This window comes from Borostomias antarcticus (genome assembly GCF_949987555.1).
Source record: "Borostomias antarcticus genome assembly, chromosome: 16".
Lineage (NCBI taxonomy): Eukaryota > Metazoa > Chordata > Actinopteri > Stomiiformes > Stomiidae > Borostomias > Borostomias antarcticus.
This window is the reverse complement of record NC_140249.1, coordinates 23,478,116-23,504,946: the sequence shown is the minus strand read 5'-3', so window position 1 is coordinate 23,504,946 and position 26,831 is coordinate 23,478,116. Positions and strand designations below refer to the sequence as shown.

Below are 26,831 nucleotides of genomic sequence, written 5' to 3'. Positions count from 1 at the left end.
CTTCAGCGATGTTCTAAATATGAGACAGAGGACGCAAACGTCAGCCAGTGGCTACCTGTGGGAGAAACCCTTCCAGGCATTGCATCAGTATGTTACCTGAGCTCCACATGAAAGACAGACTAATAGGTGTGTGTTGTGTGTGTGTGTGTGTGTGAGTGTGTGTTGGGGGTTCTAGAAGCTAGGCTCCCTGGCAGCGCGACACACACAGATAAAAGCTGTCTCCTCCCTGCTCATTAGAGTCTCATTGACTGAGTGATAGACCCTTACCTCTCTGTCTTCTCTCTGTCTCCTCATCCCTCCATCCCGTCTCATCCCTTCATCCTGCTGGGCTCCAGCAAGGCTGCCTGTCACCGCGGCAGACTGTCACTAGCACTCGGTTGTCACTCAGTTGTCACATCCAGGCTGGAGACCAGCAGACACTGGGCAGACACTGGCTGACAGACCCAGGTGGTTTAGAAAACTCTAGAAAATGGACAAAGCCACGCACATCCAGAATGTTTAAAAGGCAGAAAAACAAACTCATCAGGAAAAGTAGAGACTGCACACCAGAAATATACTCCCAGGATTTTTAATTGACACCGAGGTGACGTTTGGGTCTGAAGAAGGGCTTGTAGCCCGAGAAACGTCACCTCGGTGTCAATAAAGAAATCCTGGGAGCAGATTTCTGGAGCAGATTTCTGGTGTTTCCTGATGAGTTTTATACAACTGTCCCTCTCCAGATCTCAACCACCATGTAACACTGCTGGTGCACTAATCTAACATCTAATGTGGTATATTAAGTGGTTTCATTAGAAGGGTAGATCAAAAACATTGTTTTGTTGTTGAATCTCTGCTGACTGATGCAAGTCCTCACTCTCTAAATGACTCCAGCCACGACGTGTTTTATTTTTAACTCTCAAGAGTGTAACAGTTCATCTATATTCATTTGTTATCATGGAACCTCTAATATGAGTGGTTTAATTAACCTAATTATGAATAAATGGCCATTTAATTTAAACATCTGCAGAGGTTAGGTGTAGTCGTGTATTACTGCCACCCACTGGACTGCTTGAGAACTGCAGCTAGAGTGCTTGCACAGTTGTAAAAAGGGGAAGAAAAAAAATTGTGTGCATTTTAATGTTTAGGACATGTTGCTCTCACAGGAACAGTGGACACCCCCCAGGTGACGGGAGGGGGGTGGGTCTTTAATCTCAGGTGACGGGAGGGGGGTGGGTGGGGGGGGGGGTCTTTAATCTCAGGTGACGGGAGGGGGGGGGTGGGTGGAGGTCTTTAATCTGAGCTGATGTCCTCAGGCAGAAGATACAGGCTGCCACAATGTAGACTACACAGGTATACGCTCGCCTTTGTACCTCTTTCAATTAAGCTCCTAAATGGATAGATCTATCCCAGATAGCAAGCGGATCAGGGCCATATACAGGCCAGATCTGGCCCTTGTGGCTTAGTTCCGGCCCCTATATGGCCCAGATCCGCTTGCTATCTGGGATGAAGACACTTATTTTGTACTGTATGTGTGTACAATATATATAGTGAGTTGTGTGATACTGCACGGGGGAGGGGGGGCAGGCACTGTACATGTGTTGCTGTGAATGTATTGTGAATGTTTTGTTCCATTTATGTATTTTATTTGTGCATGCTTCTGTTACACCACGACCCTTGTATGACCAAGACACATTTCCAATCCCTTGGGAGACAAATTCTTCTAATCTAATCGGCCACACAGGGACAAATCACACACACCAGTGAGCAGCGACACGGCACACAACACACAATTTTCGGGGGTCACCGGTAGAAATTGTTCCTTGCGTTTCCCCCATCCAAGCCGTCCTCCCCCAGGGTGAGCCAGGAGCAGTGGGCAGCCATCTTTGACGGCACCTGGGGACCAAGTCCTACCGCTGGGAGACCATTGTGAATCCTCTGTATACATCGGTGTGTATCCTGTTATGCACTGTGTGTATATTTAGATGTGTATACAGGTGCTGGTTGCCCTGCAACTGGCACGTTGTTTTAATATCTGTGTTGCTTTTATGGCTCTGTGTGCTACTAACCCTTTTCTGCCTCCCCTCTCCCTAGTACCTCTCTCTCTCCCTCCTATCTTCTAACCAGGTCCATGGATGCCCCACTGTCACCAGCAGACCAGAGTCTGATAGAAACCCCCGTGTCTGCTGTGGATGTCCAGTACCGCGACTAACCCGGTCCTCCTCCCTAGTGTCTCTCCCTCTTATAGCCTACTCTAAACAGGTCCTGTGGATACCCCGTCTCCTGCAGGCCACCCTGTAGCAGGCCCCGGAGAACCCCCCCCCACCCCGGCCAAAAGTCCACCTTATGGCCCCTGGAAAGGCCCCCTGCCCCCTCGTGACTAGCTCTTTCCCACTCTGTCTGCTGTCCCTATCCAGCCAACCCCACCCCTTTTTACCCTAGTCTCTCTGCTTTCTGTCTCCCCACCTCTGCCTTGTGGCATTCTCCATCTCTAGACTACAGGCCGACCATGTAGGCAACTTCTCTGCAACTATTTGTGCACTGTCCTGTTAGTCATGTCTCTCTTATGAAGTAGGCCATCTATGCATATATCCACAGAAACTTTGCAAAGCAATTTTGGGTTTCAGTGTCTTGCTCAAGGGCACTTTGGGGAGCTGGGATCGAACTAGGGACCTTGCGATCCCCAGCTGGTCGCTCTACCTCCTGAGCCGTTATACTACATCAGCAGTGTCCAGAAACTAGCTGGTGGGCGCGCATACAAACTAGACACGACGAAGATGCACGCTTCAAAGATTGAGCATGCCTGCAACATTTTGCCAGGATGTTCTTCTTCTTCGTATGGGTTGGTTATTGTCCCCCCCCAGGCTCGGGGCCGAGGGGCTATCCTTTTACCACCCCACCCTGGGTGAGGGGTCACCCAGGCTATATATCCGGGAACACCTCCTGAAGCCACGTCACCGTTTCATCATCCAAAACTGTCAGTCCACGCATTCCGGGCGGGCTCATCAAATAACACTTAATAAAATATCTATATTGAATATTGATTTATGAAATGTATATGAGGCTGGTGAACAATACACTTTTTATTTGTACATTTTAAAACCCCCAGACTAAACTGGGTGGGGGTTGAAGTGGGTGTTTGGCGCCCCCCTGTGGCGACGCGGCTGCATGACAGCAGGGAAGCTGAGCGTCTCTCTCATCAGCTCTCTCTCTCTTCTGCAGCTCTGAGGGGAAATTCAGAAAGGAGCCTGAATCAATGCGTTATACTAGATATATCATTGGGTAGTATACAGCTTTAGTACAGTATTGCTAGTGTTAGTATAGACTATTGCTACAGTCTCATAATATACTTATAGTACAGCTATAGTAGTATAGTCTCATAGTATAGTCTCTCTTTAGCTAGTCTTATAATAGTCTCTCTTTAAAGGACCATACTGGTCTAAATAGGATTTGATCTCTTTAAACTAGTCACCCAACGTATATCACATTACCGCAATCCATTTTCTGAAGTAAAGCTCACGTTAAAAGATATTTGCATTTTCGTGTTTTACTTACATTTCAAAAGTTGAACATGATGGCTTTAAAACGTTTTATTTAAATTGTTCCCTCGTTGCGCTGACAAACTCTTCCCAGTTAGTTTGGGAAAATGGATCCGTCCATTACTGGATTAACGTGATAAACGTTGGGTGAGTCGTTTTAGGAGAGATCACATTATATTTAGACCGGAATGGTCCAATACTCAATGGTACAAGCTCACTAGCAGCTGGACCTACCTCAGTCACTAACATGGACCTACCTCAGTCACACAGCTGGTCCTACCTCAGTCACTAACATGGACCTACCTCAGTCACACAGCTGGTCCTACCTCAGTCACACAGCTGGACCTACCTCAGTCACACAGCTGGTCCTACCTCAGTCACACAGCTGGTCCTACCTCAGTCACACAGCTGGTCCTACCTCAGTCACACAGCTGGACCTACCTCAGTCACACAGCTGGTCCTACCTCAGTCACACAGCTGGTCCTACCTCAGTCACACAGCTGGTCCTACCTCAGTCACACAGCTGGTCCTACCTCAGTCACTAACATGGACCTACCTCAGTCACACAGCTGGTCCTACCTCAGTCACACAGCTGGACCTACCTCAGTCACACAGCTGGTCCTACCTCAGTCACACAGCTGGACCTAACTCAGTCACACAGCTGGTCCTACCTCAGTCACACAGCTGGACCTACCTCACTCACACAGCTGGTCCTACCTCAGTCACACAGCTGGTCCTACCTCAGTCACACAGCTGGACCTACCTCAGTCACACAGCTGGACCTACCTCAGTCACACAGCTGGACCTACCTCAGTCACACAGCTGGACCTACCTCAGTCACACAGCTGGTCCTACCTCAGTCACACAGCTGGTCCTACCTCAGTCACACAGCTGGTCCTACCTCAGTCACACAGCTGGTCCTACCTCAGTCACACAGCTGGACCTACCTCAGTCACCAGCAGCTGGTCCTACCTCAGTCACACAGCTGGTCCTACCTCAGTCACTAACATGGTCCTACCTCAGTCACACAGCTGGTCCTACCTCAGTCACACAGCTGGTCCTACCTCAGTCACACAGCTGGTCCTACCTCAGTCACTAACATGGACCTACCTCAGTCACACAGCTGGTCCTACCTCAGTCACTAGCAGCTGGTCCTACCTCAGTCACACAGCTGGTCCTACCTCAGTCACACAGCTGGTCCTACCTCAGTCACTAGCAGCTGGACCTACCTCAGTCAAACAGCTGGACCTACCTGTCACACAGCTGGACCTACCTCAGTCACACAGCTGGTCCTACCTCAGTCACACAGCTGGTCCTACCTCAGTCACTAGCAGCTGGTCCTACCTCAGTCACACAGCTGGTCCTACCTCAGTCACACAGCTGGACCTACCTCAGTCACACAGCTGGACCTACCTCAGTCACACAGCTGGTCCTACCTCAGTCACTAACATGGACCTACCTCAGTCCCACAGCTGGTCCTACCTCAGTCACACAGCTGGTCCTACCTCAGTCACTAACATGGACCTACCTCAGTCACACAGCTGGTCCTACCTCAAGCTGGTCCTACCTCAGTCACTAACATGGACCTACCTCAGTCACTAACATGGACCTACCTCAGTCACACAGCTGGTCCTACCTCAGTCACTAACATGGACCTACCTCAGTCACACAGCTGGACCTACCTCAGTCACACAGCTGGTCCTACCTCAGTCACACAGCTGGTCCTACCTCAGTCACACAGCTGGTCCTACCTCAGTCACACAGCTGGACCTACCTCAGTCACTAACATGGACCTACCTCAGTCACACAGCTGGACCTACCTCAGTCACACAGCTGGTCCTACCTCAGTCACACAGCGGGACCTACCTCAGTCACACAGCTGGTCCTACCTCAGTCACTAACATGGTCCTACCTCAGTCACTAGCAGCTGGACCTACCTCAGTCACTAACAGCTGGTCCTACCTCAGTCACACAGCTGGTCCTACCTCAGTCACACAGCTGGACCTACCTCAGTCACTAACAGCTGGTCCTACCTCAGTCACACAGCTGGTCCTACCTCAGTCACACAGCTGGACCTACCTCAGTCACACAGCTGGTCCTACCTCAGTCACACAGCTGGTCCTACCTCAGTCACACAGCTGGTCCTACCTCAGTCACTAACATGGACCTACCTCAGTCACACAGCTGGTCCTACCTCAGTCACACAGCTGGACCTACCTCAGTCACTAACATGGACCTACCTCAGTCACACAGCTGGTCCTACCTCAGTCACACAGCTGGTCCTACCTCAGTCACTAACATGGACCTACCTCAGTCACACAGCTGGTCCTACCTCAGTCACACAGCTGGTCCTACCTCAGTCACTAACATGGTCCTACCTCAGTCACACAGCTGGACCTACCTCAGTCACACAGCTGGTCCTACCTCAGTCACACAGCTGGTCCTACCTCAGTCACACAGCTGGTCCTACCTCAGTCACACAGCTGGTCCTACCTCAGTCACACAGCTGGTCCTACCTCAGTCACACAGCTGGTCCTACCTCAGTCACACAGCTGGACCTACCTCAGTCACTAACATGGTCCTACCTCAGTCACTAACATGGTCCTACCTCAGTCACTAACATGGTCCTACCTCAGTCACTAACATGGTCCTACCTCAGTCACACAGCTGGTCCTACCTCAGTCACTAACATGGTCCTACCTCAGTCACACAGCTGGACCTACCTCAGTCACACAGCTGGTCCTACCTCAGTCACACAGCTGGACGTACCTCAGGTCACTAACATGGACCTACCTCAGTCACACAGCTGGTCCTACCTCAGTCACACAGCTGGACCTACCTCAGTCACACAGCTGGTCCTACCTCAGTCACCAGCAGCTGGTCCTACCTCAGTCACACAGCTGGTCCTACCTCAGTCACACAGCTGGTCCTACCTCAGTCACACAGCTGGTCCTACCTCAGTCACTAGCAGCTGGACCTACCTCAGTCACTAGCAGCTGGTCCTACCTCAGTCACACAGCTGGTCCTACCTCAGTCACTAACAGGTCACTAGCAGCTGGACCTACCTGTGTGAGGCCCTGAGAGAGGGGGGGGGGTCACAGCCCACCAACGCCCCGTTGTCATAGGAATACTGGAGGAGGGCGTTGAAGCACGGGTCCTAGAAGACACATTGATTTATAATAATAATAATAATTTATAATAATAAATAATAATAATTTAGAATAAAATAATAATGATTTATAATAACAAATAATAATAATAATAATAATAATAATAATAACTATTTTATATAGCGCCTTTGATGGGACCTGATGTCGCTTTACAAACATGTCAGGAAATCAACAATCGACAAAGAAAGCACAGAAAACAAATCAGACAGAACAGTAAAAGTAAAACAGTAAAAATAAATAAACAATAAACTAATGGAGACTGGGTGAGTTTAGGGTGGAATTAAAAATTGAAAGCAAGATTCATGACATGTACCTCATGTGCACACAACTGTATGTGATTCAAGCATTCGTCAGCACATTTCGGATCGTCTCAGGACGTGTGTGTGTGTGTGTGTGTGAGAGAGAGGGGGGTTGGGGGGCGCTCACCTGGATGAGGACGTGAGGGTTGCCCACGACGATGAGCAGGGCCTTGGGCCGGGTGATGGCCACGTTGAAGCGCTTGGGGTTGGACATGAAGCCCAGGCTGCTCTGGACGTTGTCCAGCACGGACTCGTTTGACCTCACCTAGGACGGTGGAAAACAATATTCTAGAGCAGCCTTTCCTAAACTATGGGCCGTGGACCGGCACCAGGCCGCAGAGGAATCCCTGCTGGGCCACGACACACACCCCAAAATAAAACAACTGTATATTCAATGAAAATAACTGTATTCAATTCAATGCTGTTGGTCCGTTTTAGCTGTATGTGCAAAAGACTCCAATGCCGAAACAGACAACTCAGCCAAAAGAGACAGACAGACAGAGACAGACAGACAACAGAGACAAATAGACATTAGGTGGTGCAAACAAGAGGGATACAATTTAAATGTTAATGTTATATTAAAATGGGGCTGTATAATAAAGCGTTACCAAATGTTTTTAATAAAATACATTGAATGAAAAAAATTGTCTTTCTTTCCCCGAAAAAGTATGTAAGTGGTCCCCAGAGGTTGAGGGCCATGGATTACTGGGCCCTGGGACAAACAAGCTTGAGAAACGCTGTGCTAGAGCTTACACTACTGTTACCGCACACACACACGAAAATACACACTGCAATGCTATACGGTCACAACCACGACGTGCATGTGCGTGCGAGTGGGATGTTTGGTGTTGCTGCATTCGTTAGGTCCAGAGCTTTCTGCCACTCCGAGCCCTGTGTCTCTGTGACCTTCCTAAGTGGACAGAGGGCTGTTTCAATTCCCCGCTGTTTCAATTCCCGAGCCTAAAATCAGCTTCAGTCCGAAAGATGAATGGAGGTGAATGGAGGTGAATGGCTGGCTGTGATTGGCCGGTCCCTGGACCCGCCCTGGGGGAGCAGCAGCGGTGCCGCGCTCAGGAATCATTTGGTGATGTAGCCCCCCAATTCCAACCCTTGATGCTGAGTAGCAGCATCATTTTGATAGTCTTTGGTATGACTCGGCCGGGGATCGAACCCCCGACCTCCCAGTCAAAGGGCGGACACTCAAACCACAAGGCTACGGAGCTGGTTACTGGTGTGTCGGTGAGAGGCTTGGTCCGTTTACCGTGGTGAGGATGATGACCAGGAACTCCTGGCCCTGGAACTCCTCCACAGACCCAACCTTGATGTCCACCAGGCCGATCCGATGGAGCAGAACACGGATCTTCTCAGCCTGGGGATGGAGGGATGAGAGGGGTAGGAGGGATGGAGGGGGGTAGGAGAGATGGAGAGGTGTAGGAGGGATGGAGAGGGGTAGGAGGGATGGAGGGGGGTAGGAGGGATGGAGGGGGGTAGGAGGGATGGAGGGGGGTAGGAGGGATGGAGGAGAGGGGTAGGAGGGATGGAGAGGGGTAGAAGGGATGGAGGGGGGTAATTTTAATTTTATTAAAATTTAATGTTGAGCCATGGCGCCCACGTCTCCACTGATGAAGTTTAGTAGCGTTAGGACATCTTATTCCAGATGAGTCCTGAGACCAGGGTGTGGTGGAGCGGCGATGCCTGCCTGCTTCCTGTAGGGGGCGATGACGCCGATGTCGGTGGCAGCCACGGGGTTGTAGAGCTTCTTGGCCAGGTGACAGCAGTAGAGCATGACCTGGACCGCCTCCCCGGGGTTGAACCAGGACGGGTTATTACCCTCCCTCATCTCCGTACTCTGAGAGAGAGAGGGGACGAGAGAGAGAGAGAGAGAGAGAGAGGGAGAGAGAGAGAGAGACAGAGAGAGAGAGAGAGAGAGAGGGAGGGAGGGAGAGAGGGAGAGAGAGACGGAGAGAGAGACAGAGAGGAGCAACAGTACATTTTTGTCAGAAAAAGACAGTGAAACTGGTAAGTGTGTGTATATATATATATAGAGAGAGAGAGAGAAAGAAAGAGAGAGAGAGAGAGAGAGAGAGAAAGAGAGAGAGAGAGAGACAGAGAGAGCAGAGATATCTCTTCTATTCTATACAGCTATAGAGAAAGGGAGAGAGAGATGCAGTGAGACACAGAGAGAGCGGTGTGGGAGAGAGACAGAGAAACATACAGTAGGAGAGAATCAAACAGTCAAACTCAATGGAACAGAGAGAGAGACCGGAGAGAGAGAGAGACCGGAGAGAGAGAGAGAGACCAGGCGGAAGCGACGGAGAGAGACGCCCTCTCACCCGGACCCCGTGGAACAGGAAGGGGAAGCCCTTGGTGGGGAGGCGTGTCCAGTGGCAGAGCGAGTCCACCACGGCCCTCTGGGCGCGCACGCACAGCTCCCCCTGGTAGAACAGACGGGAGGGCAGCTCCAGCAAGGCCTCATGGGAACGGTAGTTGTACACCAGCTTGGTCACCTGGCGGGGAGGAGGGGGACGCGGTGAGGGGCGGCGGTGGAGACCATCCAAATACTACAGACATGAATGAATAAATGAATGAATGAATCTTTTATTTAATATGGACATCACAACTCCATTGGAACAGTCCCAGTGGACAGACCAGATCATTGCTTAAGTGTTTGTAGCACAAGTGCTAATTTTCAACACCAACCAGTACACACAAGAATTACAGAATTAAAATCACAAATCAGATTCTAACAATCACAGCACATAATTAATAGATCCCAGATACTTTTCTCGTATGCGGATACATACACTTGTCGACGGTGTGAATCATTTAGAAGGAAAAAGAAAAACATAATTCATGTGAAGTGTACTTCTAGAGGAAGCAAGAGGAGGACCAATCAAATGTGGTTTGAATTCCCGTAATACAGGTACAGTTGGGGGTCATTAGAAACTATCCATCCCGCGGCATTTCACCATCGCGGTATCTGACAGGGAAATCCCGTTGGAAATCCCGTGGGATTTCAGACGGGTGTTATTTCATTTTAGTGATGCACCACCACCAGGTGGCGTCTTTGAGCAGATTTAGCAGGCTGAGCTCACAGTGTATTTCTCCTATAGTCTACGTATGAAGACAAGCCTGATAATTGCATCATTAAACTTCACATTCTTTAACTTAAACGCTCTGTTGTAAAGAACTGAGCTGAATGTATCTGTAAGAAAGGTGCTATGAAATAACGCGTGAGTGAGTGTGTGTGCTCACCAGCAGGGGGTTGTACCCCCAGTCTTCTCGAGAGTACAGAGGGTTAGACATCAGTCTCTCCAGCAGGGACACGCCCAGGCCGAACGCCGACGCCAGTTTGGACTTCACCACTGGACCCAGCTGGCGGGGGTCGCCGGCCAGAACTATCTAGATGGTGGGGGGGGGGGGTGGGGAGGTCAATCGGAGGTGTACCTGGGGTGTAGCTAGGGCTGGGTTAAAAAAATCGATTAATCGATTCTGAATCGATTCATGAATCCCAAAATCGATCTTTTATTTAATGAATGAATGAATAAATGAAGGAATGAATAGTTCATTAATTCATTCAATGATTGATTCATTCATTCATTCATTTTTGGAAATCAGTATCAATAGTATCAGCCCTAGTATTGATGTGTTGCATAACTTGGCAGTCATGTAATTAAGGTTACAGCAAAAATAAAAACAAGTTTTAGTAACAATAACCGAATCGATATTGAATCAGAATGGAATGGATCCCCAGCCCTAGTATTGATGTGTATTGAACCTTGTGAATGGAATGGATCCCCAGCCCTGGGTGCAGCGTGTCCTGTGTGTGGTTCCTACCTGTCCATCCAGCCCTAGTTCTAGCGTGTCCTGTGTGTGGTTCCTACCTGTCCATCCAGCCCTGGGTGCAGCGTGTCCTGTGTGTGGTTCCTACCTGACCATCCCTCTCGGACAGCAGGCCCATCGGGATCAGAGCTTCTGGCTCGGTGGCCTGGCCCGCCTCGTCCAGAAACATGTGGGTGAAGTGACCCACGCTGAGGACACAATGACCAATCAGACACAGCCTTGCTAAGAGGCTGTAAAACTACAGCTTTAACGCACAATCACACTAGGGATATTTTGTTGGTTTGGTACTGTGATAGTGATAAACCGCGATAAAATGTGATTAAATTTATCGCAAAAAAATGATCACTAAAACCGTGTTTGATTACCATGCTTTGAAAAACTCACTGTAAATACTGTCCAGCACCAACCAGAACTACAGTCTCCCAGATAAACTAGTCTTCCAGATAAACTACAGTCTCCCAGATAAACTACAGTCTCCCAGATAAACTACAGTCTCTCAGATAAACTACGTTTCCCAGACGCATTATTTAAAAGTTTACACAAACAAAAAGTGCAGCGCTGCTAATTTTTTGTGGTTTTCAATATAAAACTCGGTGAAACGATATCAGTGTGTGTATCAGTAGTTTTTGAACATTTTCAGCACATTTTAACAGTAACGCGATAATACTGATAACCGTGATAATTTTGATCGCTATAATCGTGATGTGAAATTTTCATACCGTTCCATCTCTACTGCTCTTGTTCTAGGTTTTAGACTGAATGTGTTTGGTTCCCTTACGGTAGTCCGTGTTCTAGGTTTCAGACTGAATGTGTTTGGTTCCCTTACGGTAGTCCGTGTTCTAGGTTTTAGACTGAATGTGTTTGGTTCCCTTACGGTAGACTGTGTTCTAGGTTTTAGACTGAATGTGTTTGGTTCCCTTACGGTAGACTGTGTTCTAGGTTTCAGACTGAATGTGTTTGGTTCCCTTACGGTAGTCCGTGTTCTAGGTTTTAGACTGAATGTGTTTGGTTCCCTTACGGTAGACTGTGTTCTAGGTTTCAGACTGAATGTGTTTGGTTCCCTTACGGTAGTCCGTGTTCTAGGTTTTAGACTGAATGTGTTTGGTTCCCTTACGGTAGACTGTGTTCTAGGTTTTAGACTGAATGTGTTTGGTTCCCTTACGGTAGTCCGTGTTCTAGGTTTTAGACTGAATGTGTTTGGTTCCCTTACGGTAGACTGTGTTCTAGGTTTCAGACTGAATGTGTTTGGTTCCCTTACGGTAGACCGTGTTCTAGGTTTCAGACTGAATGTGTTTGGTTCCTTACGGTAGTCCGTGTTCTAGGTTTTAGGATGAATGTGTTTGGTTCCCTTACGGTAGTCCGTGTTCTAGGTTGTAGACTGAATGTGTTTGGTTCCCTTACGGTAGTCCGTGTTCTAGGTTGTAGACTGAATGTGTTTGGTTCCCTTACGGTAGTCCGTGTTCTAGGTTTTAGACTGAATGTGTTTGGTTCCCTTACGGTAGTCCGATCTGGTAGAACATTCCGGCGCTGGAGCAGGTGCTGACCACGATTCTGTGGAAGGAGGCTTGCCGGATGTCCTCCCCGGCTCGCGAGTACGCCCTCAACACCTCGGAGAAGGACTGAGACAACGGGGACAGCTCAGGACCATAACGTCCCACATGAAGACCACAAGCCCCATGATGCATCTGGGATAGGGATGCAGCGATGAGAGAATTTGGGCCGATAGCGATAACACATATTTACATTACTGTTATGGCCGATAAACGATATTTACCCATGTCGATATGGTCTGTATAAAAACAACTTATGATAATCAAATGTTATACATACTGAAACATGTAAACATTGTCTACTCTTTTCCAAAACATTCAGAAAAGCCGATAAATCATGGATTTACCACATTGTTTCCTGTCAACAACAACACACACAACAGCAGCTACACAGAAACAATCATCTGCTGTTCACATCGGCCCCGTTTTGCACATCGGACCGATACCGATATGATGGCCGATTTATCGTGCATCCCTAATCCAGTACCTCTTCCTGCCTGTAGGAGGCGTTGACACGGGCCAGGCTGGCCGTGGACAGGAAGCCGCTGTCGTGGAGGCGGAGGCAGACGAGATCAGCGGCGCTATTGGACGGCGTGCAGACCAGCAGACGGCTACTGGTCAGACGGTAGTACACCTGGGAGAAGAGGGGGGTAGTTATGGACGGCACTTATATAGGGCTTTTCCACCTTAGCGGCACTCAAAGCGCTTTACAACAGCCTCTCATTCACCCATTCACACACACATTCACACACCAATGGCGGTAGCTGCCATGCAAGGTGCTAACCTGCTCATTGGGAGCAATTTGGGGTTAGGTGTCTTGCTCAAGGACACTTCGACATGTGGACAGTCGGAGCTGGGATTCGAACCACCGACCCTTCGATCACTGAACGACCCGCTCTACCAACTGAGCTACAGCCGCGCCTTAAACATCAGTATCGGCCCCGAATTTGACAATCTGTCCCAGAGGTCCGTGGCCTGGCGTGTGTGTGTGTGTGTGTGTGTGTCCCCACCTGCAGTATGGCCTCTATGACAGTGATGGTCTTGCCGGTCCCCGGGGGTCCAAACAGGATGTAGGGGGTGGGCCGGCACTCCCCCGCCAGGATCCTCCTCACCGCCTCCTTCTGGGACGGGTTCAGGTCGGGGTTGAAGAACTGGCCCGGTTTGGGGATGTCTTTGGGTTGCTTCTGAGAGTCTGGGAACACACACACACACGGTCGGTATGCTGTAGGCCTGTACCGAGTGACCTTTAACCCCTCAGCGACCGTGGAGAGCAGATCTGTGTGTGTGCGGACATGCTCATCACCTGGTTTGGTCTGAGTCGCTTTGGAGACCATGTCTACAGAGACGCTGGATATCTTCTCTCCATTTCCCTGGGTGCAGAATATATGATATATTACAGATTGATGGATAGAAACCCTTCGGAGGTTTTACATCCTGAAGTCCGCCCTCATCTCCTCTCTCACCTCAGGGCCCTGGAGGTTCTTCTCGTCTTGGTCCGTCTTCTCCGGTCCCCACTCTCCGGTCCACTGAGGGGCCTGTCTGGTCACCGCTGTGGGGAAGAAAACTGGACAGAGGAGGAGAGGGTGTGACGGAGGAGGAGGAGGGTGTGACGGAGGAGGAGAGGGTGTGACGGAGGAGGAGAGGGTGTGACGGAGGAGGAGAGGGTGTGACGACGAGGAGAGGGTGTGACGAGGAGAGGGTGTGAGGAGGAGAGGGTGTGACGACGAGGAGAGGGTGCGACGAGGAGGAGAGGGTGTGACGGAGGAGAGGGTGTGACGGAGGAGGAGAGGGTGTGAGGGAGGAGGAGAGGGTGTGAGGGAGGAGGAGAGGGTGTGAGGGAGGAGGAGAGGGTGTGACGGAGGAGGAGAGGGTGTGAGGAGGAGGAGAGGGTGTGAGGAGGAGAGGGTGTGAGGAGGAGAGGGTGTGACGGAGGAGGAGAGGGTGTGACGAGGAGAGGGTGGGAGGAGGAGAGGGTGTGACGGAGGAGGAGAGGGTGTGACGGAGGAGGAGAGGGTGTGACGGAGGAGGAGAGGGTGTGACGGAGGAGGAGAGGGTGTGAGGGAGGAGAGGGTGTGACGGAGGAGGAGAGAGGGTGTGACGGAGGAGGAGAGGGTGTGACGGAGGAGGAGAGGGTGTGACGGAGGAGGAGAGGGTGTGAGGAGGAGAGGGTGTGAGGAGGAGAGGGTGTGACGGAGGAGGAGAGGGTGTGACGAGGAGAGGGTGGGAGGAGGAGAGGGTGTGACGGAGGAGGAGAGGGTGTGACGGAGGAGGAGAGGGTGTGACGGAGGAGGAGAGGGTGTGACGGAGGAGGAGAGGGTGTGAGGGAGGAGAGGGTGTGACGGAGGAGGAGAGAGGGTGTGACGGAGGAGGAGAGGGTGTGACGGAGGAGGAGAGGGTGTGACGGAGGAGGAGAGGGTGTGATGGAGGAGGAGAGGGTGTGACGAGGAGGAGAGGGTGTGACGAGGAGGAGAGGGTGTGACGAGGAGGAGAGGGTGTGACGGAGGAGGAGAGGGTGTGACGGAGGAGGAGAGGGTGTGAGGGAGGAGGAGAGGGTGTGACGGAGGAGGAGAGGGTGTGACGGAGGAGGAGAGGGTGTGACGGAGGAGGAGAGGGTGTGACGAGGAGGAGAGGGTGTGACGGAGGAGGAGAGGGTGTGACGAGGAGGAGAGGGTGTGAGGAGGAGAGGGTGTGACGGAGGAGGAGAGGGTGTGACGAGGAGAGGGTGTGACGAGGAGAGGGTGTGATGAGGAGAGGGTCGGAGGAGGAGAGGGTGTGACGAGGAGGAGAGGGTGTGAGGAGGAGAGGGTGTGACGGAGGAGGAGAGGGTGTGACGAGGAGAGGGTGTGACGAGGAGAGGGTGTGATGAGGAGAGGGTCGGAGGAGGAGAGGGTGTGACGAGGAGGAGAGGGTGTGATGAGGAGAGGGTCGGAGGAGGAGAGGGTGTGACGAGGAGAGGGTGTGACGACGAGGAGAGGGTGTGACGAGGAGAGGGTGTGACGAGGAGGAGAGGGTATGACGAGGAGGAGAGGGTGTGACGAGGAGGAGAGGGCGTGACGGAGGAGGAGAGGGCGTGACGGAGGAGGAGAGGGTGTGACGGAGGAGGAGAGGGTGTGACGGAGGAGGAGAGGGTGTGACGGAGGAGGAGAGGGTGTGAGGAGGAGGAGAGGGTGTGACGAGGAGAGGGTGTGACGAGGAGAGGGTGTGACGGAGGAGGAGAGGGTGTGACGGAGGAGGAGAGGGTGTGACGGAGGAGGAGAGGGTGTGACGGAGGAGGAGAGGGTGTGACGAGGAGGAGAGGGTGTTTGCTGTGGCCGGCTGCCCTTTTTGGTTTATGGATGTGCATGCGTCACTCTGTCTCGGCTTTAGGCCTGGGCCACAGCAAACACACACCAGTATTTGCCATGTCTCTCCTATGCTGTTTTTAGCTTCTCTTACTCTGAAAATGTAATTTAATGTAATGCTTTATAAATGTTCTTAGCTGGTAGACAAACATTCTCCAGGAGCTCCATCGCCTTGTTGAGAGAGGTCAGGGAAGAGTTTTTACAGCTCACTTATCTGGCCCCCGGGTGATTACTGTTTTTTTGCTTCCCTCTGGAATATGTAGGGGTGGGTCGTATGCCCACCTCCCTTGTTCTCTGTAAAGCGCATTGTGTTGCCTCTGGGTATGAAATGTGCTATACAAATAAAGCTTTGATTGATTGATTGATTGATGTCATTCTGGCTCTAGGGGAACCACGGAAGGAGTTTGGTATCGATGGAAAAGAGTGAATTAACACGGGGAGACGGGGGGGAAAAGAGTGAATTAACACGGGGAGACGGGGGGGAAAAAGAGTGAATTTAGAGCGATGGAGAGGTAAAGGAGTGCAGTTCGACCTCACCGCTGTCTCTGAAGTGCTTCGTCTGGTCGAGCGCGAGGTGGCATCGCCTCATGGTCAGTCTGTAAACACAAAATAAACATCAGGACCGACCGTTCGGTTCACGGACGCGCCGTGACCAAAGGACGCGCCGAGGAACATACTGTAGGCCATGGGTTCCCAAACTGTGAGGTGGGCCTCCCCTGGGGGGCCCCAAAGAAATTCAGGGGAGGCGCGGAGGGATGGTTAGAAAAAAAAATAGGAAAAACCCATGTTTTTTTTTGTTTTTTTTTAAATGTCTATGGTTTTTATGAATGAAATGTGATTTTAACGGTCAGAAGATCTAAATAAATAATGGGAGAGATGTATACTAAATGTGTGGATAGTGCAGAGAGAGCCTCCCCCCGCAGGCATGAATGTATTGTGTGAAAACGTCATAACGTTAACTAGCAGCAGGTGCCACCGAGCTAACTTAGCTGAGTAACGTTATGGGCTAGCTAACGCTGCCTTGCAAAATGGACACATTTGGGGGGTTGGGGGGGCGCGGGTGTGTCACTGTTTTCAGAGGGGAGGCCCACATTGATGGAGTTTGGGAACCCATGGTGTAGGCGAACGAAACAAAGACCTTTCCAGACACTGGAACAGGTACCTGTTTAAGTTGAACTCCACGTCGAGAGGCTCTCCTACGTAGCCGCGCTGGAACTCGCTCTCCACTCTCAGGCTCACGTCCTCGTCGTTGATCTGCGCTCGAGTGAAACGGGGGAACTTGAAGCGAAGATGTACTCGTGTTGGAAACAATTAGCAGATCAATATCTCTCTCTGTACCTCTGTGACATAACCGATGTAGTCCAATATCCTGCCTGCGCCCAAATGCTTCTTCAGTGACAGACGGTCGCCTGCAGAGGAGAGAAAGCGCCCAAACGCACACAGATATTGATCTAAAATCAGTCTCCATTACCACGGGCCCTTAAAATCAGTCTCCATTACCACGGGCCCTTTATATACACAACTTTATATACAGCACTTTACATGAAGCATTAGCATTTTTATTGTGCGTGCATTTTGTGAGGTCACAGTGACCTTGAACTTTGACCACCAAAATCTAATCGGTTCTTCATTCAGTCCAACTGGACATTTTGGCCAAATATGAACACATTCTGTCAAGCCATTCCCGAGATATCGTATTCACTAGGCCAAAAACGCCTTTTGGGAGGTCACAGTGACCCTTGACCTTTGACCCCCCATGATCTAAGCAGTTCATCCTCGAGTGCCAGTGAACATTTATACCAAAGTGGAAGAAATTCCGTCAATGCGTTCCCGAGATATTGCATTAACAAACATCGGACGGACAACTCGAAACCATAATGCCTCCGGCCAGACCATCGCCTGGCGGAGGCGTAATAAATACACGTAGCCGTCGGCGTTGGCGTCGCTGTTGGAGGTCGTGCTGGACCACTGACCCAGGTTGAGGCTGGGCCGGCCCTCTGCGATCCCCAGCACCTCCAGGTGGAGGTAGTCCGCCCCCCGCCTGAGGATGGCGCCGCTGAGGCTGAACTCTTTGAGCTCCTGCTCAGCGTGCAGCTCCTCCAGCCACAGCAGGGCGGAGCAACGGGCACGCATGTTCACACGACACAGGGCCTGATGGGGGGAGGGAGGGAGAGAGAGAGAGAGAGACAGAGAGTGAGGGCGGGGGGGGAGAGAGAGAGAGAGGGGGGGAGGGAGGGGGGGGGGGGAGAGAGAGAGAGAGGGGGGGAGAGAGAGAGAGAGAGAGAGAGAGAGAGAGAGGGGGGGGGGAGAGAGAGAGAGAGAGAGAGAGGGAGGGTGGGGGGGGGGGAGAGAGAGAGAGAGAGAGAGAGACAGAGGCCGAGACAAAGAGAGAGACAGAGAGAGAGAGAGACAGAGAGTTGGAGAGAGAGAGAGAGAGAGTGAGTGGGTGAGTGAGACAGAGAGAGAGAGAGGGAGAGAGAGAGAGAGAGAGAGAGAGAGAGAGAGAGAGAGAGAGAGAGAAAGAGAGAAAGAGGCCGAGACCGAGACAAAGAGAGAGACAGAGAGAGAGGAAGACGGAGAGAGAGGAGAGAGAGAGACAGAGTTGGAGAGAGAGAGCGAGTGGGTGAGTGAGACAGAGAAAGAGAGAGAGACAGAGAAAGAGAGAATGGGGTAGAGGAAAGGGGGGGAAGTGTTAGAGAAGGAGAGATAGAGAAGGAGAGATAGAGAGGGAGAGATAGAGAGGGAGAGAGAGGGTGCAGAGGGCCAGACAGAGAGGAGGGGTGTTCCTCCAGTATGAGGATGTGGTCTAATCTCTCCGTGTTGTCGTGGTACCTCTCCCAGACAGGGTTGGGCCACCAGGACGTCCCCCTGTGCCTCCACACAGTCCCTGAGAGCCTGGGGGACCGGGTAGTTACCCAGGAAGTTCGGCAGGTGGCGATTGATGAGCCTGAGAACACAATCACACAATTAGATTTGTTTTATTGCTTTTATTACGTTGTAAAGCACTGTGACCCTGGCCTGTGAAAGGTGCTATCGAAATAAATGGTACTTACTTACTTAAATACTATATAAACAAGAGGTTAAGAAAGCTTAATCAAGGGGCAATCATTTTGATCTAGTCTTATCAATCAATGAAAGCTTTATTTGTATAGCACATTTCATACCCAGAGGCAACACAATGCGCTTTACAGAGAACAAGGGAGGTGGGCATACGACCCACCTCTACATATTCCAGAGGGAAGCAAAAAAACAGTATCACCCGGGGGTCAGATAAGTGAGCTGTAAAAATTCTTCCCTGACCCCTCTCAACAAGGCGATCGAGCAAGCTCCTGGAGTATGTTTGTCTAACGGCTAAGAACATTTATAAAAGCAATAAATTACATTAAATTACATAGTCTTATACTGAAGAGCAACAAAACAGTCATTCAAAAGAGTGAACCAAACTGTCATTATATGTGATACAGTAGTCAGTAGAAGTCATCATTGTGAGGGCATAGTTACAGGAGGTCACCTATGAATTGGTCCTGGTCCGGCAGTCACAGTGACCACATGTGCGGCCTGGGTCGGCTGCAGTGGCGCGGCTGGACAGTAGGGGGCGCTGGGCTGCAGCAGGCTCTCCTGCTCACTGCCAACCGTGACCTCCAGGCGCCTCCCGATGGTGAAGGAGGAGAAGTGCAGCAGCAGCAGCTCTGCACAGCTGCCCAGCGTCCTGAGAAGAGGAGGAGGAGGGGGGAGGGGGAGGAGGAGGAGGAGCGGGGGGGGGGGGGGGGGAGGAGGAGGAGTAACGGTCATAAGTTGAGTTTAAAGGGGAAGGAAAAGAAACGACAGTATTTATCCAAAACAGCAGCAAGTTGGAGCCATCAAGTGGACATACACATTATTAGGAATTATTATTAGGGAAATTGAGGAGAGTGCCACAATAAATCAGTAAAATGGAAGTGTGTGGAGTATGAGAGTTCACAGTAGCAGGCTAGCGTGTTACTCCACTCACTTGGCTCTGCAGCCCACCCTGACAGAACACCTCCCCCCAGGGGGGATCTCCATCTCCGTCTCCTGGGTCCTGAGAGCAGGTTTCTGGATGCTCTCCTCCTCCCCTCCCTCCAGCTCATCACCAGGGGCCTCTTCAGGAGGCCCTGGAAGCCTGGGGGACGGGTAGGGGCCCGGCCCCAGCAAGGACTTGAGGTTGGACGGGCAGGCGTGGGGGGAGCCCGGAAGACCCCCGGGGACGAGCGGGGAGACAGTAGGCTGCTGGAGGACGCCGTTCTTCCGTTCGGGGGGGTTGGGGTCGTCCACGGGGACCAGGGAGAACTGTTCCTCCGAGTCCCAGCCCCCAAACTCACAGCGCTTCAGAAGGTGGGGGGCTGAGCCTCTGTTCCTATCAAGAGAGGAGAGAAGCACCATGGTGAACGGACAGCGCTCACTTCTGATGTCGTTATAGAAAAGTAGGGCTGGGTTGAAAAAAAAAATTTTTACGATTTTTTTTTACGATTTTACCATTCAAAATTTATCTCCATTTGAATGAACAATAATCAATTCATAAATCCTGCGATCGATTTTAATATATGCTTTTTCCCGTGGATGCTGGAAGCTTTTAAACCCATTAGTCTGGCGTGCTAGAGTAGCTATCTAACTAGCGTTAGAGCTAAGTTTCGCTATCTGCCGGTAGCTATTCATCGTCATCATAATCATTTAGCTAGCTAGCTAACAAATTTGTAATATAATAATTCTCATCATCTGAATCATCAGTCTGATCATTAGCTGATGTGGCGCTAACTTCCGGTTATGTGGACATTTCAAAATAAACGTGCTGTAACTGCTTTGGGGTCAATTCATAATGTAAACATGAACATTTTTAAATTTAAATTAAATGCACCAGGTTAGAGAGTTCTTCCGTATACAATTTACAGCATTAGTTCTGAGAATCTATTTCATATCAAGACAAATTGGTGTTGTAACTGAAATATCCCTCATCAAATCAATATCCCAATCAAAACCTGAATCAAGCAGAATCAAATCGTTTAGGGAAGTCAGTGACGATATAAAACACAGATATGCATGTCCTAGTTCCAGAGAGAACATGTCCTAGTTCCAGAGAGAACATGTCCTAGTTCCAGAGAGAACATGTCCTAGTTCCAGAGTGAACATGTCCTAGTTCCAGGGTGAACATGTCCTAGTTCCAGAGTGAACTCACTGAATCCACAGCACGAACTCCCTGGTCTCCCCCAGCAGCAGAGCCCCGAAGTCGGCTTTGGCCGTGACCACCAGCCCCCCCTTGTTCTCCAGGAGGCTCTGGATCTCATCCCCGGGCGCCGGTCTGGCCACGGTCACACTGTCGAGCGCAAAACACCCACAGAGACAATTATCATCATCCACCCCCACGTGTACGCCAACAAGTTACATCTGGCTCATGTGTGCCCATAGTGCATTGTGTTCCCCCAGAGGTCATAGAGGTCGAAGGTCATTATGGGATGCGCCTGTGTGGTTGACCTGAGGTCGCTGGGAGCCATGCAGAGCGCCCTCCAGGAGTAGAAGGACTGGGTACTCTCCACCACCACCAGACTGACCAGGTCCCCCTGCGAGGGCTGGTAGGAGGCCGGGAGCAGCAGGGAGTCCAGGCTGAAGAACACGCTGTCCTCCACCACGCCCATCCTGCCAAAAACACTGGACACGCGCACCTGGACGGGGGGGGGGAGGGGGCAGGGGGGAGGGGAAAGGGGAGTGGGGGTCTTCCATTGGTCACTACTGTGGATTTGACGTTTGGATGTTTGAATCTTAAGTTTAAGCATACTGCCGGAAGACATTCAGTTGTAATGCAATCAATTAATACTCTTATTACGAGTACAGTACGTGTTTTAGACTGGGACTGTGTGTCATATGTACTGTTTTTTGTATCTTGTATGTTGTCTTTTGTATTCTTGTACTGCAACTTTTAGCCTTTTTGACTCCCAAGACAAATTTCTCCTTCGGGAGAGAAATCAAGCGGAAACCTTGAACGAGGAACTAACCTTCTCCAAGCGCCGAAAGCGTAGAGGGGACACAGAGCGCGCCTGACTGCTCCACTGGGTGGGGCTGATGAAGTAATGGGCCTGGACCCAGTCTCCCTTCATCGGTTCAAACCCTGGAGAGAAGGACAGCGCAGAACACAGGCAGGATAACATGGGAACAGCGTAATTGTTGGGAAGAGACTAGGGCTGGGTATCGATTCCAATTTCAAGAATCGATTCGATTCCGATTCACAAGGTTCAGAATCGATTATCACGATTCAATATCGATTCGGTTAGTGTTACTAAAATATTTTTTAGCTGTAACCTTAATTACATGACTGCCAAGTTATGCAACACATCAATACTAGGGAATCCGTGTATGGTTCGTTCTTTGGTTTTTCTGTTTCAAAACGAAATTGGAAAAACCAAAAAACGAGTGAATTTTCGTTTTTCCGTTTTGGTTTTAAAACGAAAAAAGAGAAAAACCAAACCGAGAAAAACCGAGATGATTTGGTTTGGTTTTTCAAAACGGAAAAACGAAAAATCTGAAAAACAAACGCTGTGTGGTTTGTTTTGGTTTGCGTTCGGTGTACGCTCGGCGCATATACCGGCTGCTGCCGAGTGGGCGTCATCTGCCTGTCATCCATGGACTGACTATGAAACGTGCCTAACCCCCGAGTCGCTCTGGCTCCTTCCGACCGTAACACATCTAGAAATCACCAGGGGGGTGGTTATTCTACCTACGGCTCTGGGAACAAAGGGTGCTGTTCCTAAATAAACTAGGTTGATGCACACTTTTGGCTTCTTCGATCAGTCCATTTTGAGGCAGCATTCCAGGGTGCTGAACCGATCGACACATGCGTAGCCTACAGCATTCATAATTGGCTACATTGTTTATGGAAAATACTCTTTTACATTCTAAGTGCCTTATATATATTTCATATATTTTCATTTATGAATCACCAGTGACAGGCCTACTTGTGTTCCCCACAAAAGTGCCATTGCGCACGCAGCAGAATGTCTGACTCTGAAAACATCAACTGACGCAAATAATGTCCAATAAATAATGTCCTTAAATAATTAAGCTGTCGGACGGCGGTACACCTGGACCAAGGTAGACCTTGTAGTGCATATTTTTCGGTGTTGTCCCCACTGGACCCGCTCGCGAGATGGAACAGATTTGACCATGATTATTCCGCAACCATCCCTTATTTGAATGGACATACAGATACAGTAGTTCATCCCCATCAAATGTGTGCAACTACCCCCGGATCATTATATACAATAGTCTGCATTAACCGATAGCCCTAGCTGTGCGTAATTGGATGTGATTGCCATTTGGATAGCTGTTGGATAGTCTGTCATCACACACACGAGCAACGGGGAGTTGGTGCATTGGGTATCAGGCCACCACGGTTGACCATGTATTCATACTCTATCATATGGGCCATTTTTGTTGCCTATACATGTTGTTTGTTGTGCCATCTTGAATGTGTCCTTTGCTATTATTTCTAGCCTACCTGTCACATTGTCCCGTGCATCTGTGAGCTGTTGATATTTGGTGGGCATGGCTTCGACTCCTGCTCTCCATGCATATCTCAGCGTTTTCCCCATTATGTTTGTTGGGGTCACGGCATCATGTAATGTTATTTCTTTTTTTTTTCCATTTAATTTATTTTCCGATTTTTTATCAGGGTTATTGGACATTATTTGCGTCAGTTGATGTTTTCAGAGTCAGACATTCTGCTGCGTGCGCAATGGCACTTTTGTGGGGAACACAAGTAGGCCTGTCACTGGTGATTCATAAATGAAAATATATGAAATATATATAAGGCACTTAGAATGTAAAAGAGTATTTTCCATCAACAATGTAGCCAATTATGAATGCTGTAGGCTACGCATGTGTCGATCGGTTCAGCACCCTGGAATGCTGCCTCAAAATGGACTGATCGAAGAAGCCAAAAGTTTGCATCAACCTAGTTTATTTAGGAACAGCACCCTTTGTTCCCAGAGCCGTAGGTAGAATAACCATCCCCCTGGTGATTTCTAGATGTGTTACGGTCGGAAGGAGCCAGAGCGACTCGGGGGTTAGGCACGTTTCATAGTCAGTCCATGGATGACAGGCAGATGACGCCCACTCGGCAGCAGCCGGTATATGCGCCGAGCGTACACCGAACGCAAACCAAAACAAACCACACAGCGTTAGTTTTTCTGATTTTTCGTTTTTCCGTTTTGAAAAACAAAACCAAATCATCTCGGTTTTTCTCGGTTTGGTTTTTCTCTTTTTTCGTTTTAAAACCAAAACGGAAAAACGAAAATTCACTCGTTTTTTTGTTTTTCCAATTTCGTTTTGAAACAGAAAAACCAAAGAACGAACCATACACGGATTCTAGGGCTGGGTATCGATACTGATTTCCAAAAATGAATGAATGAATCATTGAATGAATGAATGAACTATTCATTCCTTCATTTATTCATTAAATAAAAGATCGATTTTGGGATTCATGAATCAATTCTGAATCATTTGATTCAGAATCGATGAATCTATTTTTCTAACCCAGCCCTAGAAGTGACTTGTTCTATAGTTTCTATTCAGACTCAAATATGACTTTGAATCGCTGCGCTCCGCAAACTACATAATAGAGTCTGAGCCACTTCACCGCCTAAGATGGTGTTCTGAGGGCGTATCAACGGTTCAAAATTAAGTGTGACAGGTCGTAGCAGCCAATGAGACGCTAGCCCAGGTTAGATGGGCGGGGCATATCTATGGGTGGGAACGCCTGATTGCGAAAGTCGTTACTGATTGGTGTTGCCAGGATTCCGGCGCTACCAATGAACTGCCAGGATCTGAACACCAGATTTTTGCATGAAGTGTCCCAGACCCATGGAAAGACTAACGTCGTTAGCGTAGCTTACGTAGCCCATCAGCGAAAGAACTCTCATGGGTCTGGCGTTGAGACTACTCGTTATACCGCAAGCTGACAGTACCTTCACAGAGAGCGCTGCGAGGAAAGAAGGTGGTCTGGTTGATGAAGCCGCCCTCACGGTCACATGACGTGACCCTACCAATCAGAGGGCGGAGCTGGTTGCTGTCAGACTCCAGGGAAGCCCCTCCCCCATCCTCCCAGGCATCAGAGTTCTTCTCCACCTACAGGACGGGGTTGGAATAGAAGGTCATTAAGATGAGCACAATGACAAACATAGGATGTGTCTCAATGCACCTACAGTACACCTGTATTTATTTATTTTTTTTACATTTAATTTAATTTAAAATAGGGACAGTGCATATTAGTGGACAAAAACACAAGTGTGATCGTAAATACGCCAGATTATAGCAAGCTGCTAATTTCCATCTGTAGTCCGTCGGCAGGTTGATGTTAACACAAAACACTGAGCACAAAACAAAGAACAGGCAAAACAAACACAGCAACGAGCTTAACTCATTACCACAGACAACACAAGACATAACTCACTACCACAGACAACACAAGACATAACTCACTACCACAGACAACACAAGACATAACTCATTACCACAGACAACACAAGACATACCTCATTACCACAGACAACAAGACATACCTCATTACCACAGACAACACCAGACATAACTCATTACCACAGACAACACCAGACATAACTCATTACCACAGACAACACAAGACTTAACTCATTACCACAGACAACACAAGACATAACTCATTACCACAGACAACACAAGACATAACTCATTACCACAGACAACACAAGACATAACTCATTACAACAGACAACACAAGACATAACTCATTACCACAGACAACACAAGACATAACTCATTACCACAGACAACACAAGACATAACTCAAGTATGAAGTATGAATATTATGAGTTTCCTCATGGCCACTTCATCAATATGGAATATCTGGGCCTTGTCCTTACCTCAATATGCCGAGACGCCAATCTATCTATCAAGACAGGAACTAAGGACATAGACACTTAGGTATAGGTACTGCAATTGTAACGCGCTCCCCATCCAGTTGTTACACTGGCCCGGATCGCCATTCACAACCAATGGCGGCAGCTGCCATGCAAGGCGCTTACCTGCTCATTGGGAGCAATTTGGAGTTCAGTGTCTTGCCCAAGGACACTTCGACAGGTAGTCAGGAGAAGCCGGGATTCGAACCACCGACCCTACAATCACTGAACGACCCGCTCTACCTCCTGAGCTATACCGCCGCCCCAACTTGGTGTTATTCCGGAGTTTCTCACCCGTAGTGCCTTCCACCCTCCATGGGCGCCATCCCGCACCGCGATGCCGTTGATGGTGTCGCCGACTCGCAGCGGCACCCCGCCCAGCACCTCTCCGGAGGAGAAGTAGACGGCGTCGTCTATCATGCCGTAGTCCTGGCAAAGCTGGGTCACCACACTGCCCTGTAGGTGGCGGATCTCCTCCATAGCTGACACACACACACACACACACACACACACACACACACACACAGAGACAAAGACACACACACACACACAGAGACACACACACACACACACACACACACACACACGCGCGCGCACACACACACACACACACACACACACACACACACACACACAGAGAGACACAGACACACACACACATACAGACACACACACACAGTGGGTGATTACATTAGTCATTTATCAGACGCTTTTATCCAAAGCGACTAACAATAATTGCATTCAATGTAGGAAGAGCTAATGTACTACTACTTGCCAGAACTCACAAGTGCATCTCCTTTCTAAAACAAGTGACTAAGAGCATAATCTAGTGCTGAAGGCAAAGTGAAAGAATAGCAATATAAAATACAATAGGTGCTTAAATAGGTGATGTCATTTAATTGAGGCTTAGCTACATATTCATGTGGAGAGGAAAATGCTCTTAACTGAATAGAGTTGTGGGGTTAGAGTCAAGTAGGCCTAAACATCTCAAACCCTTCAGGTAACTAAATCCCACTCTTACCTCCTGCACCATGAATACCATTCTCTCCTTCTTCCTCCACAATCTTCCAAAGTGGTGCAAACAACTTGGATATCACACACTGCACTGTACTGATCATGTCTGCCAAATCTGGGAGGGGGAATTGGGAAAACATGTCACAGCCATAACTAGC

The 26,831-nt window shown here is 49.5% G+C and overlaps 1 protein-coding gene across 1 annotated transcript; it reads right to left on the bottom strand.

Annotated features, from left to right (window-relative positions):
- Positions 1-1,779: 1,779 nt before the first annotated feature.
- Positions 1,780-26,139, bottom strand: mov10l1 (Mov10 like RNA helicase 1; the record flags this gene model as incomplete). Its single annotated transcript, XM_084451411.1, has 22 exons — positions 1,780-1,872; positions 7,112-7,249; positions 8,246-8,353; positions 8,684-8,833; positions 9,318-9,491; positions 10,240-10,386; positions 10,916-11,015; positions 12,325-12,446; positions 12,865-13,011; positions 13,388-13,561; positions 13,841-13,941; positions 16,256-16,314; positions 16,881-16,972; positions 17,612-17,869; positions 18,551-18,665; positions 19,230-19,427; positions 19,710-20,093; positions 20,910-21,047; positions 21,206-21,393; positions 21,724-21,836; positions 24,691-24,850; positions 25,954-26,139. 22 exons carry the CDS (start codon positions 26,137-26,139, stop codon positions 1,780-1,782), a joined length of 3,345 nt encoding a protein of 1,114 aa, XP_084307537.1.
- Between the last annotated feature and the right edge of the window lie 692 nt (positions 26,140-26,831).